The 17,092-nt window shown below is 44.3% G+C and overlaps 1 protein-coding gene across 5 annotated transcripts in view; it reads left to right on the top strand.

Annotated features, from left to right (window-relative positions):
• APLP2 (amyloid beta precursor like protein 2) overlaps nt 1-17,092 on the top strand; it is a 45,341-nt gene that overhangs the window by 13,742 nt on the left and 14,507 nt on the right. For 4 of the 5 annotated variants that reach the window (XM_017809630.1, XM_017809629.1, XM_017809628.1 and 1 more), the window contains exons 2-7: nt 7,396-7,569; nt 8,767-8,896; nt 11,916-12,028; nt 13,528-13,709; nt 14,519-14,736; nt 16,559-16,726. In XM_017809630.1, coding sequence (XP_017665119.1) covers nt 7,396-7,569; nt 8,767-8,896; nt 11,916-12,028; nt 13,528-13,709; nt 14,519-14,736; nt 16,559-16,726 — 985 coding nt within the window. The remainder of the gene's footprint in view (nt 1-7,395; nt 7,570-8,766; nt 8,897-11,915; nt 12,029-13,527; nt 13,710-14,518; nt 14,737-16,558; nt 16,727-17,092) is intronic. The other variant, XM_017809631.1, reaches the window with a different exon arrangement.

The following is a 17,092-nucleotide window of genomic DNA, read 5'->3' as shown; positions in this document are numbered from 1 at the left end:
AGAAGTTATTTTTGCCTTGAACAAATTACTTTGAAGTGATGAAAGATTTTCTAAAAGTACTTTCCTGTGTATTATGGAATCTGTATCCTGGTAACTACAGTGATTATATTCCCTAACTCTTCTGTAGCTCAAGTGCCTTAGGATGGCACAAACTCTCTACTGAACCATGGAGAAAATACTTATAAAATAGCATCTCTCAGCACTCCTTCACGTGTGCTGCTGTCAGAGATGCCTCAGTGCTATCAACAGTGATGGTTCTTATCAGTCAGCTCAGTAATGAAAGTTAGATCTGAGAGTTAAACTTTACCCTGAGTATGAAACACTATTAAGCCATAGCCGGTGTCCTTAGGTTTTGGTTTGGATCTCCCTTCTGCTTGCCCTGTGGCCATTTTTTCATAGAATTTTACTGTGAAAACATGAACTTGTGCTGAAATTTTTACTTGCTGACTGACTAACAGGACATCTTGGGTTCCTGTGCTTCAGATGCCCAAATAATTAATGTGGAAAAGCAGTAATTAGTCTTGCTGTGCAAGACAGTGATGGCACAGATTGGAGGAGTTGAGGATTAATCCAAGCTGAGCCTGCTGCTGGATGACCTTAGGCAAGTCACTTGACTTTATGCCTCAGTTTAGCCCAGTGATAAATAGGCCTGGCTCTGTGCTGAGGTAGGACTTAGGATCATGCTGTAAAAAGGGAACTTTAAATAGACCATGGCCGTGTTCTGCTGCAAAGGGAAGGAAGTGGCTGTGAGTGGGTGTGTCTGACACAGCATGGAAATTGTCCCTGATGTCCTTGTGACGTGTGGAAGGTGGCCTGACTGATTGAACCTATTTGGACCCAGCTGTGCCCTGTGTGAGGATTAGTAGTGGTGTAATAATTGTGTCTTCCTCTTCTCTTGCCCTGCTTTTAGGTTGGGTTAGTGTTAAACTGTCCCACGCTCAGCCATTACACCCAAGTTGTACTTTTGAAAGCTTGAGGCCCAGCAATTAATCTTTTTTTAAAGGACACAGTTCTGGGTACAGTAACATTTGTTCAGGGAATGTTCCAACCCAGTTGTTATGAATTTTGTCTCTCCAGGGATAGAAAAGAGGATGCCAAAGGCAACCATGTTACACAAGCAGCTTCAGGAAGCTGAGGCAGTGCTGAGTCGTGGCTTTACTGGATGTGATCAGCACTGCAGCAGCACTGCCTGCAGTGTGCCATTCCCTGTGGAATGTGCCAGTTCCCAGTGCAAAGGTCTGGCAGGCAGATTATGTGCCCAGTAACTCGGGTAGGCCAGGTTTATGGAGCGTGATAAACTAGAGGAGGAGGGGGAAATAATCTGAGACCTCCTAATTACAAATTCCAAGTCAGGGACTGGGAAATGTCACCTTTGCTCTTAGGAAGACAGAGGAATGTGCAAAGCAGTAAGGAATGCTTCGGGCTGCAGCAGGTCTTCGTAATCCTGGGATTGCTGTCAGCACATATGGAAGGACGTGGATTATTGTCACTGAACTTCCGAGTGCTCAGAGCTGCCTGTCAGCCATAAACAGAGGCATCTAAATATAAACTGCACCCGAGTTACTGCAGCTCCTACCTTGGCTCCCAGTTCTCTGCTGGTGCAGAATCCTCTGCCACAAAAGTCGATAAAGGACGAGCAGATGAGAACTCCACCCCTTCCAGCAAGTTAAAGCAAGTCAAAGACTGCTTTACTGAGATTTCTGCCATTTAAATTCAAAAGCAAACACAGGCTGGTATTATCAGCTCACACCAGATCTGCCTGCAGACAATAATTCTTCCTGTCTTGGACCCCTGCCCATGTGCATTATTGTAATTATCAGCAATTTTAAAAAAAATAAAGCAATAAAGCTAGGATGAGCTGCTGGGCTGTAGATTTACTGCCTGCTGTGTCAGGCATTCATTAGCCTTCCTGGGTTCAAGCCACCTATCTGCTGAATAAAAGCAGGAAGAGAAGCTAAGGAAAACAAAGCATGGAGCACCATTTGAAGCAGGAATTGAGAGCTCTGCCCGTGTTTAGAAGTTACAAATCCAGGGGAATTTCAGGTATTCTGTGCAGAAGTCCTGCGTGAAGTCCCTCTGTCAACTTCCCTTGCTTTTTAACTGAAGTGTTGGTTTCCTGAGTACTGGAATTAATTCCCAGGTGAGGTTCATGGCAATGAACATTAGGTTTAAAGGCTGTGTGGCATGTTGTGACCTGGGAAGTCTCAGCTCTGCAGTGCCAGGCCAGCTATTCTGCTTCCAAAGGCTTCGGTGCTGTGACTGCAGCAGCTCTTCATTTTGATTTTGATTTTGCAAAGGGCTGGCCTCTCCTTATGGAAGGAAAAGTGCCCATGGATATCAGCTCTGGAGACAGTGGGGTGTGCAGTTAGGCTTTGAAGCAGTTGCTTCAAAGTTTATCACAGGATGTTCTGAGTTGTAAGGGACCCACAAGGATCAATTCTTAAGTGAATGGCCCATACAGGGATCAACCCCCAACTGGCATTATTAGCATGTCCTTGCACAAATGTCCACACCAACTTTTCAGCCCAGAAAGTGCAGAAAGTTGGAATACTCACGCATTTAAAAGCAGCAGCTGTCAAGGGCTGTGCTCATAGGAAGGCTGGTAAGGTAACAAAGCTCATTTTTATATCAAAGGAGCTGTTGGAATTCCTCACTGATTTTGAAAGAGTTCAATTTATATCCTCCATATCTGTGGGTGTTGCACTGACATAGGGAGAATTACAGTGTTGCTCCAGATGGAATAGGAAATGCAATTAAAAAAAAATCCAGAAAAGCCTCTTTCTTTCTTGAATTAAGAGAAGGTGGGCAGCATGATGTATCTGGATAAAGACTATGCTGAACAGCCTGTTCTGAAGTCTCTCAGGTTGTGGTTCATGTGCACCCTGATTTAATAAGCAGTATTGCTTGGGGGGGGCTTCACTTAATTAAAAACAAACAGCACAAATCATCTTCTCAAGTACTGCCTGACATTTTTTGTCAGTGTAGCAGCAAATAGTTGTGGAATACATGTAACTCTTGGGAGCAGGAAATGTGATCCAACCTGCAGAGAGTCCTGCAACAAGCTCTGCATGGGAATGCCCCAAGCAGTAATTAATCTGTTCTCTGGCCACCAAGTCAGTGCAATTCTCAATGAGAGCTTTCTTCAGCAGCTTATAAATTCTAGAAGCTGGAGTTTCAGTCTTAAAACAGCTTAATCTTCTGTGGTTTTATCCGGAGAGCTGCTCGTGTGTTGCTGCAGAGGAAGCCTGATGGAAAGTAGGGACAGTAGGAGTTCTCCTTAGCAGGCTCTTCATCCTTCTTGGCCTAAAATCCCATCCACTCTGTTTTTGCTGGAATAAAGGCTCATTCTGGCTAATCTAATCAGATGGACGAGGTTATGGTTGTGTTTGACCTCACTGAAAATGCAGAATTCAGTTAAATATGACATTTTGCAGATACCTTGGTGCTATTAAGGAAAGCTCTCAGGAACTCATTTCTGTGAAATAAAATAATCAGCTCCTCTTCATAAGAGAAACATTCCAATCACCCTTCAATCCTCCAGTCCCCAGTAGCATGCCAGAAGGCTTTCCTGAGTAGCAGCATTCCATAGGGAGCTGGATGGACAGCATGTGAAATAATATGTGGTGTTGTGAGGTTTAACAGATCCTGGAAATAAAAGGCAAGGATCATGGTTTTCATGTTTAAGTCTTTATAAACCAGAACTGCAATAGCATTTTTGAGGGGTAGATGTGAAATATTCCTTACTTTACTAAATAAATTCCTTATTTTACTTTCATCCCTCCTTTGGGGTGGGGGATACTTGCAGGAAGAACAGCCCTGACACTTTTTAGCATATGGAGCCAACCCACAGTCACAAGCTGAAGAGGCGAGTAGTAAATAAAAACTGGGATACTGGGGGAGACACTTCCATCAGAGAAAAAGAAGATTTAGGGGTTTGAATTCCAGTGTTTCGGGACCGTAAATCAGGCACTGCATGACAGGGTGAGGAATTTAACTGACATTAACTGGCTTGAGATTTATGTGTTTGTGTTTTTGGTCTTGAAAGGCAAACTGGGTTACAGAATTATACAAAAGGCAGAGCCCAGTTTATCATGAAACATCTTGTAAATGCAAGTGCCATTGAGGAAAGTAATGGTTTATGGAACAGTCTTTCCCCAAATATCATTTGTCTTGCTCTCATGTTATGGATGTGTATTAATAGGATAATAGCCACTAAAATAATGTTCACCGAGGATGTACACAACTGGATGAACTCTCCTCCATCATGTGTGTGTTGTCCCTCCTGAGCTGTCAGGCTGCTTATTTAAGGGATTGAATCGTTGCTACCCAGCACTACAAGAAGCAGCTGCTTCCATTTATGGCTGGGAAATTCCCCAAGAAAAATGTGCTGTCAAGTTGTTCATCCCTCTGCAATGTGGAATGGGTGAATTCTCTGAAGTACTAAAGAGCTTAACTGAGGACGTGGTTTTATCCCAAGCTTCGTGCTGGTTTACATGTTTCCCAGCCCTCCTTTTGCAAAGTGATGTTTGAATGTAGCCCGAGGGATCCACTTCTAGATTTGATACCTCAGTTGTGGGAAGCAACAGAAAATTACTTTGTCCCAAAAACTTCTGTAGGTGACTTTCCTCCCTATTTAAATGTCAGTGATCAAGATGTGGCCTCCACGGGTACAGATGAAGTTTGTGGTGCTATATTCTCTCATTACAGATTAAAATACTAAATTAAATAATTGATGTGATTGAGGGCTGAAGGGGATTGCCAGTGGAGGAAAAATTGAAGCCCATCGCTCAAAAATCTTACCCTGCAGGTCATGGGGTTAAAGAATCAGTTCGTGTATCTCAAAGTTCATTAATTCACCCAGCAGCGCAATCCAGGAGAAGATTTCTGCCGTTTGATTAAAAGTGATGAAATCAAGCAAGTAATTAGTGTCGTTTGTTCAGCTGGGAATTGGGGCTTAGCATGTTCTGGTAGTTACGGCAACAGCACTCGCTGATATGCAAAGTATGTGAGCAATCCAGGGAGGGGAATGGTACCTTAAAGGGAGCAGAGGTGACAGGAGAGACGGCAAAAATAAACACGGGCTCCAGCAGCATGTAAATAGGGGGTGGGCATGATTTCAGGAGCTTGGTATGTGTTTGAACAGGAGCTTTGCTCAGGCAGGGGCTGTGGTGAATGGGTTACTTATGGATGTTTCTACACCTCTCCTGCTCCAGGAGTTCCCTTGTTTTGCTGCAGACTTGTTAAGTTTGCCTTGATGAAAACAGTTTTCAGGCATCAACAGTGCCAGCAATCTCCAGCCATAGCATGTACATTTTATTCTCTTTTGATGCCGTTTATTCTTTCAAGGGTTAATGCTTCCTGTGTACTTGATCTTGCATCTCTTTTGGTTCTTTTCCAAGGTTGGATCTTGCATGTGGTTGGAGTGTTGTCATAAAACTGTCTTGTGGATTGTTTCCTTTAACATGTCAAGTCTTGTGCTCTGTGGAAAGTGGTTGTTGGTACTGAAGTGGTGTTTGTTTGGAGGGGGATGAAAAGGGCCTCGTACAAAGTTTGCGTGTGTTTAGAGAGTTAGGAAGGATCATTCTACATTTCCCTCTTTCTTCTGAAATGATACACCAGGAGGGAAAGCGATGCAAGAGTCTGCACTTGTAAGAAATTTATTAAGTGGTTTGATTTCTGAAGGAACCAAGTTCCCCAGCCTCAGTGCAATCCAGAACTCAACCTGCATCTGAAGTACATAACTGTTGTCTTTTCCTTGGGACAGAGAGTACAAAAAATGTACTCACACTAAATTTGAAAATATATGTGAATTTGGCAGCATTTTGATACTGGGACATTGATGCCAGTATCTGTTATATATAGTTTAGTATTTCATTACTTTGTGGTCTGCGCTAAAACATGCTTTCATGAGCATCTCTTGGTTGGAAGGGTCAGAGTAAGTAGAAGCCACTCTATAAAACTGTTTCTCTTAAGTGGTGCACAGTCAAATAGTTCTTAAAACTCAAGGGGTCATTTTTCTGCAGGTAAGACATGAATTTATGCTTTTGTGCCTCAAGTTCATTTTCTCACCCGAGCACTGGTGGTGTGTTCAGCACTAAACAATCCTTGACTCTCTGAGTGTTGAAAAGTCTTATCTCCAGGCAGTGAGATAAGAGGAGGGGGGGAGAAATGAGCTAATTATAATGGAGTTATTCTTTTTCCTAATATCCAGTAACTAGGATTAGTATCCAGTTATTAGTATCCTAATATCCAGTAACTGGATATTTTCCTAATATCCAGTAACTGCACATTGGCAGTTGAATTTGCTTTAAGCATACATATATTGGTGTGAGATGATGGGGGTCTGCAGGCAGTAGGGGGTGAACAGTGCCCACAGTAATTTATGCATTTTTGAATGCATAAAAGTTAAATATGAAGGCAGGACTGGTGGCCTGGGGTTGTGCTGCCTGCCAGGGAAGAAAGCAGCTTAGGGGCAGCACTGCCCTGCAGCCTCTGTGCATTGCCGTTTCTGGGCTGGAATAGTTGAAGTGGATTTCATTCCCTTAAAGAGCTTTTGGTTTAAGAGTTCATCTGGTTTTTGCCTTATGCCTCTTCCTTCTCTTTGACAACATCTAGTAGTTATTTAGGGAGAGCACATTCAGCTCCTGCATCCGCTCGGTCTCCTCAGAAAAAAAACAAGCCTGCAATTTAATTTACTCCCCTTTTTCCTCTTTTGGTTAGCCAGCAAGATTTCAGAAAGGGGCCTTGACCTTGTTTTCATTGATCAGTCTGCATTTTGACCCGAATGTGAGCTGGAGCTGTCGGGTTTTGTCTGCCGGTGCAGGCTGGGAAGTGCACAGAATACACTGCTCCCATGGGAATGCACTGAATGGGACACAAGAGGCTTTGAAGAGCTGGTTGCCACAGTTGTTTTTCTGATTCAGCAGAAGTCATCTTTACTTGTATGTTTGAGCAAGAATCTTAGGTGTTTCTATCCCAAATATTTGATGATATTGGGAGAAATACATGACTTCAAACTCTGAGCAGGATTCTTGCAGTGGGACCCAGTTAGTAGTAGCTTATGTGTAACACAGAGGTGTTTCTGCCAAAAGTTAGTTAGTTGTAAGGTTTTTCAGACATCAGTTTTACCCTTTGTGGGCACAGCCTTTAAATGCGAATTAATCTTGGTTTAGGTAAGGTGCTATTTCAATAATGAAAATAGAGTTTGGGAAAACAAGCACTAGGAGTGGGCTCAGCATCTTAAGGAATGTTGTTACAAAATAGATTGCAAGACTGCCGATACTCTGGATTAAGCAGGAGCTGTCTGAGATGATGCCAGAGGGTTTCTGGTTCTTGGAGTTCTGCCTTTCATCAGACAATGCAATCAATGTGTTTTGTTTTCCTTTGTGTTCACAGGCCCTCGCAGCCAATGCTGGGACAGGGTTTGCAGTGGCAGAGCCTCAAATTGCCATGTTCTGTGGGAAGCTAAATATGCATGTGAACATCCAGACTGGGAAATGGGAACCTGACACTTCTGGAACCAAGAGCTGCTTTGGAAGGAAGGAAGAGATTCTGCAGTACTGCCAGGAGGTGAGTTTTTCTGGCTCTTCACTGCTGCAAAGGAATTGGATTCTAATTTAGCTGGTCAGTGGTAAACTAACCCTGCAGGAGACAAGATTGCTGTTGCCCAGCTCAATTCCTTAGGCTGTTTTGCTGAGTTACTGCCCGGGGAGGACACAGCAGTGGGATTTAGGAGCTACCTCTGACTTAGATCAGCTTATGCTGCTGTAAGAAGGTCCTTGGTCTGTGAGTCAGAGGTGTCCTTATCTGTGTTTGCAGGGCCTTACCCAAGTGTTCTGCCTCTGAGCAGGTTAACCAGTATCTGCTCTGTGTTGTACCAAATGGAACCTGACACTTGTCTCAGTGACATGTTCATATCAACCAGAATATTAGAAAGAAAATTTTCATTTAAATGTTGACAGTATTTTAAGCTCTTTATACTTCATTGCAAAAGATATAGTCTACTTTCACTGTGCTCCAGGTACGCTGTAACGTATTGGCCTTGATAAGTGTCTTTAATTGCTCCTCTGAGGTGTCAGGCTCGTAAAATACCACAAGGAATGTAGGGGTTTTTTTTAATGGGAAAGGGACAGAATGCACCATGTCTGGACTGGAAAACTTTTAAAACTGTTTTATAAGGCTGATGTAACTGGGGCTGCATTTGGTTTACGTAGTAGAAGCCTAAATATAAGTCAGTGTCTGGACTTGCGAACTCAAGCAGGACATAAGGATCAAATGAATACATCATAAATGGAGCAGGCATGAGGAAACCTGAGGAGGTGGGTGCGTGTTGGCTTGACAAGAGATGAGAGAGTCCGGGATGCTACTAAACCCTCTTTGTTGGTGATTGCCCTCTTCCAGAGGATTTTGTACTGCACCAGAAAGAATGGAACAGATAAATCTCCAAACACAAATACTCCTCTACTGCCTGCAAAGCCAGACCCCTCAGCTTAGTGCCAATGAGGGTTCTTGCCCCTGACCTGGCTTTCTCCTGCCTCACAGAAGTGATGACATATTTCCTTTCTCAAGCCCCGTGTGACAGACAGCTGGGAGCTTTTTTATGTCTTCAGCTGTCCTAATTTTGATATAGAGGAAAGTGTGTGTGTCCATGTGCAAACTTGAGCTTGTTTCTGTGTAGAGAATCAGCCTCACCACTCCTGGTAGGAGCTGCTTTGGACATTCTGTGTCCTTTCTGGAGAGAAACCTCTGTGTGTGTGCTGTTAACAGATGTACCCAGACCTGCAGATCACCAACGTGGTGGAAGCCAACCAGCCCGTGAGCATCGACAGCTGGTGCAAGCGTGGGAAGAAACAGTGCAAGGACCACACTCACATCGTGGTGCCCTACAAGTGCCTGGGTGAGTGCCGGGGGGCTGTGCATTCTGTGGGAGGAGCAAGCAATTCCTCCCAGGAACAACTCAGTTCCTAAGGGTTCTCTCATATCAGGTTGCCATTTCCACATCCAGCTTCCACGTTTTTCTTCCCATAAGATGGAACTCTGCCTTTCTGGAGCAGATCGACAGCTTGATAACAGCTGTGGTGGGATAATGGTGCCTGGCATGAGAAAGAAATTCCCATTCTCTCTGCAATTGCCATAAAAACCTGAAGGCTATTGTATCTGAGTATCACAAAGACACTGGGCTTTAATACTCTGATCCTATTTTTGTGGAGCTTTAATATTTTGTTGCCTTGGAGACTTAATGCTCAGTGTGCTCAGGCTTCCTGCTGTGGTCTTGGCAAGAGATCTCTATTCTATTTCAATGACTATATTTAAACTTTGCAGTTTCAAAGAGGCCTTGCTTCTTGCAGCTGTATCCCATGTCCCCACTTTGAACTGTGAAAGAGTAGGAGATAAACTCTGATGGACTTCATGGTGCTTTGCAGAATGTCCCCACCCACTGGAGTCAGGCAGCGTGTGTGACTGGTTTACCTTGTGCTCCCTGCCCCAGGCGTGGTTCTGACGCTGCGCTGCTCCGTGGCTGTGCTCAGGACTGAGCTTAGTCCCAGCTGGCTGAGTTTTTTTCAATCGTCCACTGGAAAAGGCTTGTTCTATAAGAAGTCTTAGGAGAGTCTGATTGCTGGGAGCATTCATTGGGAACCAGTTTTCATAGTTGATATCCATATCTCGGTTAACATGTGATTTGACAGAGGAGAACATCAGCAAACCTGCAGAACCATGTGGGTACTTTGTCCTGTGTTTTATACCTTCCACTACACAATCATAAAGCATTTCATTAAAAATGAAATTTAACATGGACACATCCTGGCAGAAAGGTGCTTGTCTTTATAAATGTGGAAATTCGGGTTTGGGAAGCAACCAAACCCAGCTGATTATACAGAGAACTTCAGATGGAAATAAGGATGAAAGCAAGATCCCCGGAGTCATCTCTTTCAGAAATAATCCTCCCCCAAGCCTATTCTCCAGCTGAAAAATAAGCTGATTTTAGTGATGCTGCCCTAAAATTTGATAAGCATTAAGCTGTGTGTTCAGGTTTTTCATGAACTGTGTCTCTCACAGTGTGCATGACTTGCACACCCCAGCCTGGGAGGCAGCTTTGCTTTTCAGATGCAAGCTGCAAGTCAGGAGTCCACATCTATAAAGCACCTTCTCCTTTAGCACTCCACAAATTGCTGGTTGTAAAAGGATCTTGTGTTTCTCTGTGATTATAGTCAAACTATGGAATTTCATTCCCATTCCTGCTTGTGTCTTCCTTGATACCTTAATGCACATTGTATCTTGGGTGGGATATAAACATACCATGTTTAACCCTCTCTGCTTCCCTTCACCAGAGAAAGGTCCTTTGTATTTCAAAGGTGAAGAGGAGAACCCAAAGCCTTCTGCCTTCAGTCCACAGAACCACAATCTCTTGGTTTTAAAGTTTGCTCAGTTTTAGTTTTCTTATCAGGAGCATTTAAACTTTTTTTACTTAACTTATTAAACTGATAGGGAAGGACAAAAGATTATTAACTCAAAATTCTAACTGGGCTGTTTTGAGACAAGAAAATGGGGAAAATAGCATCTCTCTTAGTTTAAAATGTAACTAACTGCAAAGGGATGACGAAGACCAGTTGATTCCATTATCTTCAATTGTCATCAGATAATCTGTCCCTAAACTCTCTTTAACTTCTCTGTAGAAGTGTCCATGAGCCTTTGGTATCAATACTGAGGGGTTGCAAAACACACTGGGTGTGCAGAATATTTAAAATATATTTTGACAAGATAATGTTGAAGATTGATTGAACAAAGAATTGTGCTCCCTGGAGACTGTGAGAAAAGACCTTTGACTTAAAAACCTTTTTTCCAGTTTTAACAAATGATTCCTAAAGCTGCTGGTCATGTATGCAGGGAATGTTGCTTTGAAACAGTTGAAGATCTTTTCCTGACCTTCTTAGAGTATCTAGTCACGCCCTTATTTTAAAATTATTGAATGTGGCATTTAAATCGACAAAAAAGAGAGAAAAACCTCAACTTGGAGAAAATACCGTGGTTTGGATCCCAGTGTTCACTGGGACTTCCGGGCTAAGAACAGGAAGTGACGCTCACTTAGTTCTGATCCTTATTTTCCATGTGTTGGTACCACACTGAACGATGATGGAAATTTAGGCTAAATAGCTTTTAAGTGCAACTAATACAGAGTCTGTAGAGCAGACTGATTCTTTCTCTCCCATCTTCCTCAAAAGCAAAAGTCTGGTTTTGGCACAAAGATTGTGCCAGAGCTTCCTCTTGCTGGTGAGGTTGTGGTTTTCTAAATGTTGCAATACAGCGTATTTGCTGACTCGGGTTGTACTCTGGTTTTTGGGCTGTACAGTTTTTATTTTTCCAGCCCTCTGTGTTTTGTTTAAGGACTGTCCCAGGCAGGGAATGTGCTGCAGTTGATCCTGAATTAAACCATCTGGAAACAAAACAAAACAAAACAAGACTTGCTCAGATACTGAAAACATAGATAACACTCAGGGCATATAAAAATTTCCAGGTTGTTTCAGCAGCAGCCAGTGTGTGAAGGAACTTTGATGTGATGCAGCTCATTTAGAAATAGGGGATTAAGTGGTTTGAAAACTTCTGTGTGCAGACACAATCTTTTCAAAGACTTGAGTGAAATCTCTTCAGTCAGTTCTTTTGGTTCCTTGAACAACGGTTTATTAACTTGCACTGTAAACTTTACCTTCAGGGTCAGCAGTCAGCCCCTATTCCTGGTTTTACCGTGGAAATTCAGACTGGTTTTGTGTAGAGTCTCAGAGATAACTTTCAGAACTGATGTGACTTGTTCCCATTAGGAATATTCCAACCCTTCAGGCCACATGCACGACGTGTGCTCTGGGGGGGCTCCGGTGGTGGCTTTGGGCAGGTGTGACCTGTGTCCGCTGTGTGTTTTTCAGTGGGTGAGTTCGTGAGTGACGTGCTGCTGGTGCCTGAGAAGTGCCGGTTCTTCCACAAGGAGCGGATGGACGTGTGTGAGAGCCACCAACACTGGCACACTGTGGCAAAGGAGGTAATGCAGCTGCTGGAGCAGCAGTATTTAGTCTGCACTTGGATGCATGCAGTGTTGGAGCATAGCAGTATTTATCTCTGGGCTGTTATTCCCATGTTCCAGTCAATGGACTGAGGCAACAGCAAGGAAATGAACATTTAGAAGTACTCAGGTGACTCAAAAAACCTGTGGAGCCACTGAGTTATTGTTCCCTCATGAAAAGCTGTCCTAAGTCGCTTACCCAGATCATGGAGCTAAGAACTGAAATCAGCTCTCTGGGATGCTGCTTTAACCAGTGCTTCATCCCTCTTTCCAGGGAGCTGCAGTGGGCATAGCATAGTTCCTGTTTTTCTTGCACATTTTGCTTTAATGTACCGACTGCTGCTGGGGATTTGGTTGGGAGGGTTTGCCTGGGAGCAATCTGAGTTTCGTTGGGACTGATTAGTGGAGGTTTTACATAAGAGATGGATTATCTTCTCAGGATAAATGCAGCCCGTGGTTTTGGGGTGTTTTTTTTGTTCTTTATCTGACTAGCTAAACTGCTGCAAATGCTCTGCATACCCATTTGAAGCTGGGGTAGTAAAAACAGGATCATGACAAAATGTACATGTTTTCTATTTTGTAGAAGCAGCAAGTGTAGAAGCAGCAGCACATCAATCAGTTGTGATGGTGCTGAAAAAGATGAGGTTAAGGATGTTCCAGTTAAAATTCCTATTTCTTTAAAATCCTGTGGGCAAAAACCTCTCTAAATAAAGCTGTACTAGAGGAGTTGCCTTTTAATTGAGGATAAACTTGTTAATGTCTAGCAAATTGAAAAATCATTTGTTTTAAATGTAGTTGGAGAACTTTTCCAGCAATATTTGGCTCATTTAAAATCCTTGCTGTAACAAAGCAAAGCACAAAAGGGTTCTGATGTGCATAATAAAGCTTTTCTTACTTCATTCTTTGCTGAGTATGGCGAAGCCAAGTATTTCCTTAACTTAAGAGAGGTGTATAGACATAATGTCTGATCATAGTTTGCATTTAACTTTTTACTTGAATTATCTGATTGATTTTCATCTACAGCATGTTAAAATAATCTTGACACAAAGTCCATTTGAGCTATTATTCACTTACTCCAGTGTAAAGTTTAATAGATAACGTTTAATGAAACAGCTAGCCCAGAAAAGCAAACACCCGTTCTGGTTCTTTCAAGTGCTCTCTCCCTTGAGTTGGCACAAAATGTTTAGCTGTTTCTCCTGAAGTTTGCCAGGCTGACAAACCAGCACTTGTTGGGGCCAGGGTGTGATACATAAACAGCAGGAAGCTCTGAATCTGGGAATTTTCTGGGGATTTTTTGCCCTGCAAGTTTCAAATCCACTTTCCTTTGATGTTCACTCCTAGGTCATATGTTGCTGTTGTGTTTTTGCTGTAAAATTTAAACCATTGGTCACATTCTTGGGACCTCTGATAGGCAAACTTGAGGTTTATCCAAAGGAGGGGCACGATGCTAAACTGACCTGGCTGGGCTCTCCTTTCAGGCCTGTCTGACAGAGGGGATGATCCTGCACAGTTATGGGATGCTGCTGCCCTGTGGGGTGGACCAGTTCCATGGGACAGAATACGTGTGCTGTCCTCAGACTAAGGTTGTGGATGAGGCTCTGTCCAAAGAGGAGGAGGAGGAGGAAGAGGAGGAGGATGAAGACTATGACCTTTACAAAAGGTAGGGTTCTTTCTTACTGGTGTAGGTGTTACCACCGGCTGCTTGGGAATATTTCACACAGCAACTCCCTTGTGCTGAGGGTTGAGAGAATTTCTGTGCTTCTGAATTGTGTCCTGAGCTTGAAGGAGCCTTGCAGGAGGACAAGTGACTTTTTTATTACTGGAGGAGCTCAACAGCCCCTCTCCCTTCATCCTTGGACAGAGAGAGTTGGGGTTACTCAACCTGGAGAAGAGAAGGCTCCAGGGAGACCTGAGAGCCCCTTCCAGTGCCTCAGGGGGCTCCAAGAGAGCTGGAGAGGGACTTAGGACAAGGGTCTGAAGGGACAAGACACAGGGAATGGCTTCCCTCTGCCAGAGGGCAGGATTAGATGGGATATTGGGAAGGAATTGTCTCTGAGGGTGGTGAGGCCCTGGCACAGGTTGCCCAGAGAAGCTGTGGCTGCCCCATCCCTGGAAGTGTCCAAGGCCAGATTGGACAGGGTTTGGGACTGAGGATAGGGGAAGGTGTCCCTGCCCATGGCAGGGGGTGGAACGATATGGGTTTGAAGGTCTCTTCCAACCCAAACCATTCCAGGATTCTACAGCAGGCACCTCCCCCAGGGATAGGCTCTCACTTCCTGAGGAAAGCTGATGGGGAAGTTCAAGGAAATGAGAGATGTCCCGTTGCTGTGGGTGATGGGCCAATCAACAGTCGCTACATTTATTTTTCTCATCTCTAGTGTTTCTAGGACAGATGGAAAGAGAATCATTATTCTGGTACATCCCTGATCAGCCTTAACTTTACCCTCTAATATAACCATATTCTTCTAGTGAGTTCCCTACAGAGGCAGGTGTAGAAGACTTCACAGGAACAGCTGTGGAGGAAGATGAGGATGAAGATGACGAAGGGGAGGAGGAAGAGGACGTGGTGGAAGACCGTGATTACTACTATGACAGCTACAAGGTGGATGATTACAACGAGGAGACCCCCACAGAGCCCAGCAATGACAAGGCTGTGGCTGAGAAGGAAGTGAGCAGTGATATGAAATGTAAGACACATTCCAGCATCCAGGCCTCTTCCTCCCTTGGGATTATCTCTGTTGGCTGTCAGTTAGTGATGGGGTTTTGATCAAGTCAATAAATGCCACTTGGAAGTTGTATTTGCCAGATAAGTTAGCAAACAGAGGAAAGGTGATGATGCTTGTGTTTCAAGTGTTGAAATTAACTCTCGAGAGCACGGGCCATATGTTTGCAGATAAACAGCAGTTCTGCTGGCAGGGAGCCCAGTGTTTGGCACGCTGAACAAGCACCTCCACCAAGGTGCAGTGATGAGTCAGAAAAACTGTATCTGCGAATTCTGGAAAATCTAAAAGAGGCATTTGGGGCACACCATAAGTTTAAAATCCCTGTTTGGGGGTGATTATCTTGGATTTGGTGTTTTATATAAAAAGGAAGCTAGAAGTGGGCCATACTCTGCAGAGGTGGCATCAAGGTGCTATCTGGCTATTTAAGAGTGAGGAACATCCTTAGTGCTGCCTTTGCATAAACACTTCTCTTCCACAAAAGAAAGTCAGCAACCTGGCCCAGCTTTGTTCTATGATAATATATCCTTTGTGCATTATTAAGATCCACTGCAGCTTTTGTTCAGTGGTCGGTGCCCTCACAGAGGGTTGATGGCGTGGTGCCTCAGTTATGTGATGTCCTATACTTTGTGTGTAGAAGTGTCTGTAGAGGAGAGAGGAGGGGAGAGGGAATGAAATTCAATTAGCTCCAGATCACTGAATCATTGCCAGCAGTTCTTGCATCTTTTTGGTAAAATGCCAGCATGCTGCAGATAATTTTACTTGCTGAAACAAGGCTTAGCTCATATGTGTCCGGGGCTGTTACAGGTCTGCAGGTATTGAAAGAGACTTAGAGTAGGATGACTGGGGTGTCTGTTTTGGGGGCACACTGCTTTTTTTCTCCTAGTACCACAAACGGTTGCTAATTTATACACAATATCTGTTCTCTTGCCTCAGAATAGCCCAACTGCTGTTGCTGGCTGACCATGAAGCAATCCACGTGCCATGGCTGCACAGAGTTTTAATATTTAGTGCACAGATGTTTCAAAACTTAAAAACTGAGGCTGGCATAGCGGTCATTCCTTTTGGTTAGCCTGCCTTTTCCTGTGCTCTTACACCTCCCCTGTAAGATGTGGAGTGTCTGTCCAGGCAGAATGCAGCAAACAGGACATGTTGGGATGCTTTAATGGACCGTTCCATCACATTGGTTTTATACAGTGGAGGATCTCCCCCTGGGGCACCCAGGGCATAATGCTGTGCCATCAGCAGAACAGATCCTTGCTGTTCCAGCCCCTGGCTAAAGAGAAATCACCAATGAGAGCTCTATGTTGAGAAAGAGTGAGCTGCTCAGCTCACTCCAAAGCACCATGTGCAGGCACCTCCCTGACATTATGATGGATGCTTTGGCCACATTAAGCCCCCCAGAACTGACAGAAGCCCTTTGGTCACTGAAGGATTTGGAAGGAGAGGGATATTTATAACTGTTCATTTGTGTTGCTTTTGGACTAGCCACTGATATCCCAGCACCCCAAAGGCCTGGGACAGAAAAATAATTCTTTTGAGACAACTAATCTCTCCATTCGTGTCATTCCTCTGAAAGCAATTCTGCACCCTTAATATTGGTCAGAATGTTTGATCTTGAGCCTCAGGCCAGGGAAAAACTGGGAAACTCTGATAAACATTTCCTGCTGTTGAGGCCAGCGCTGGTGCCCCAGAGGAAGGTGTGAGGCAGAGCCACCCCTGCATTGTGTAGGTCACTGAGCAAGGCCTGTGCTCCTCATAGCTCATGTTCTACCCCATCTCCACACAGCTGTCTGCTCCCAGGAGGCCCTGACAGGGCCCTGCCGGGCTGTGATGCCTCGCTGGTACTTCGACCCTAACAAGAGAAAGTGCATTCGCTTTATATATGGAGGCTGCGGAGGCAACAGGAACAATTTTGAGTCAGAGGAGTATTGTATGGCTGTGTGTAAAAAGATGAGTAAGTCCTGCCTCCCACTGGCCCTTTGCAGCTGGCCACTGTCTGTCTGGCGTGTGGTGTCTCCTCCTCCTTGCCTGGGGCAAGAGAGGACCCGTCTGTAGCTTCTCCCTTTGGTTCTGGTGTCTGTCTCTTTGCAGCAGTCTCCTCCTGTCTCTGCTTCCCTAGGTCCATAGGGTGATCATTCCTGGGAAAAGTAGCTCTCACCATATGCTGTCTGTGCTCCCTGTTGGTTTGCAGCTCTTGCCAAGGGCTCAGCTGTCCTCTTCAGGTCTGAACCTGGGACCAGGGACTGTCTCTGACCTTGCCTAACTGGCTTTCTTTCCAAAACAAATGAAAGGAAGCCCTTGCTCCCCCCAGCCGTGTTAC

This window comes from Lepidothrix coronata, unplaced genomic scaffold (assembly GCF_001604755.1).
Source record: "Lepidothrix coronata isolate B3197 unplaced genomic scaffold, Lepidothrix_coronata-1.0 Scaffold27, whole genome shotgun sequence".
Lineage (NCBI taxonomy): Eukaryota > Metazoa > Chordata > Aves > Passeriformes > Pipridae > Lepidothrix > Lepidothrix coronata.
Note: the sequence above shows the minus strand (reverse complement) of the source record. Positions and strands in the feature narration are given on the sequence as shown.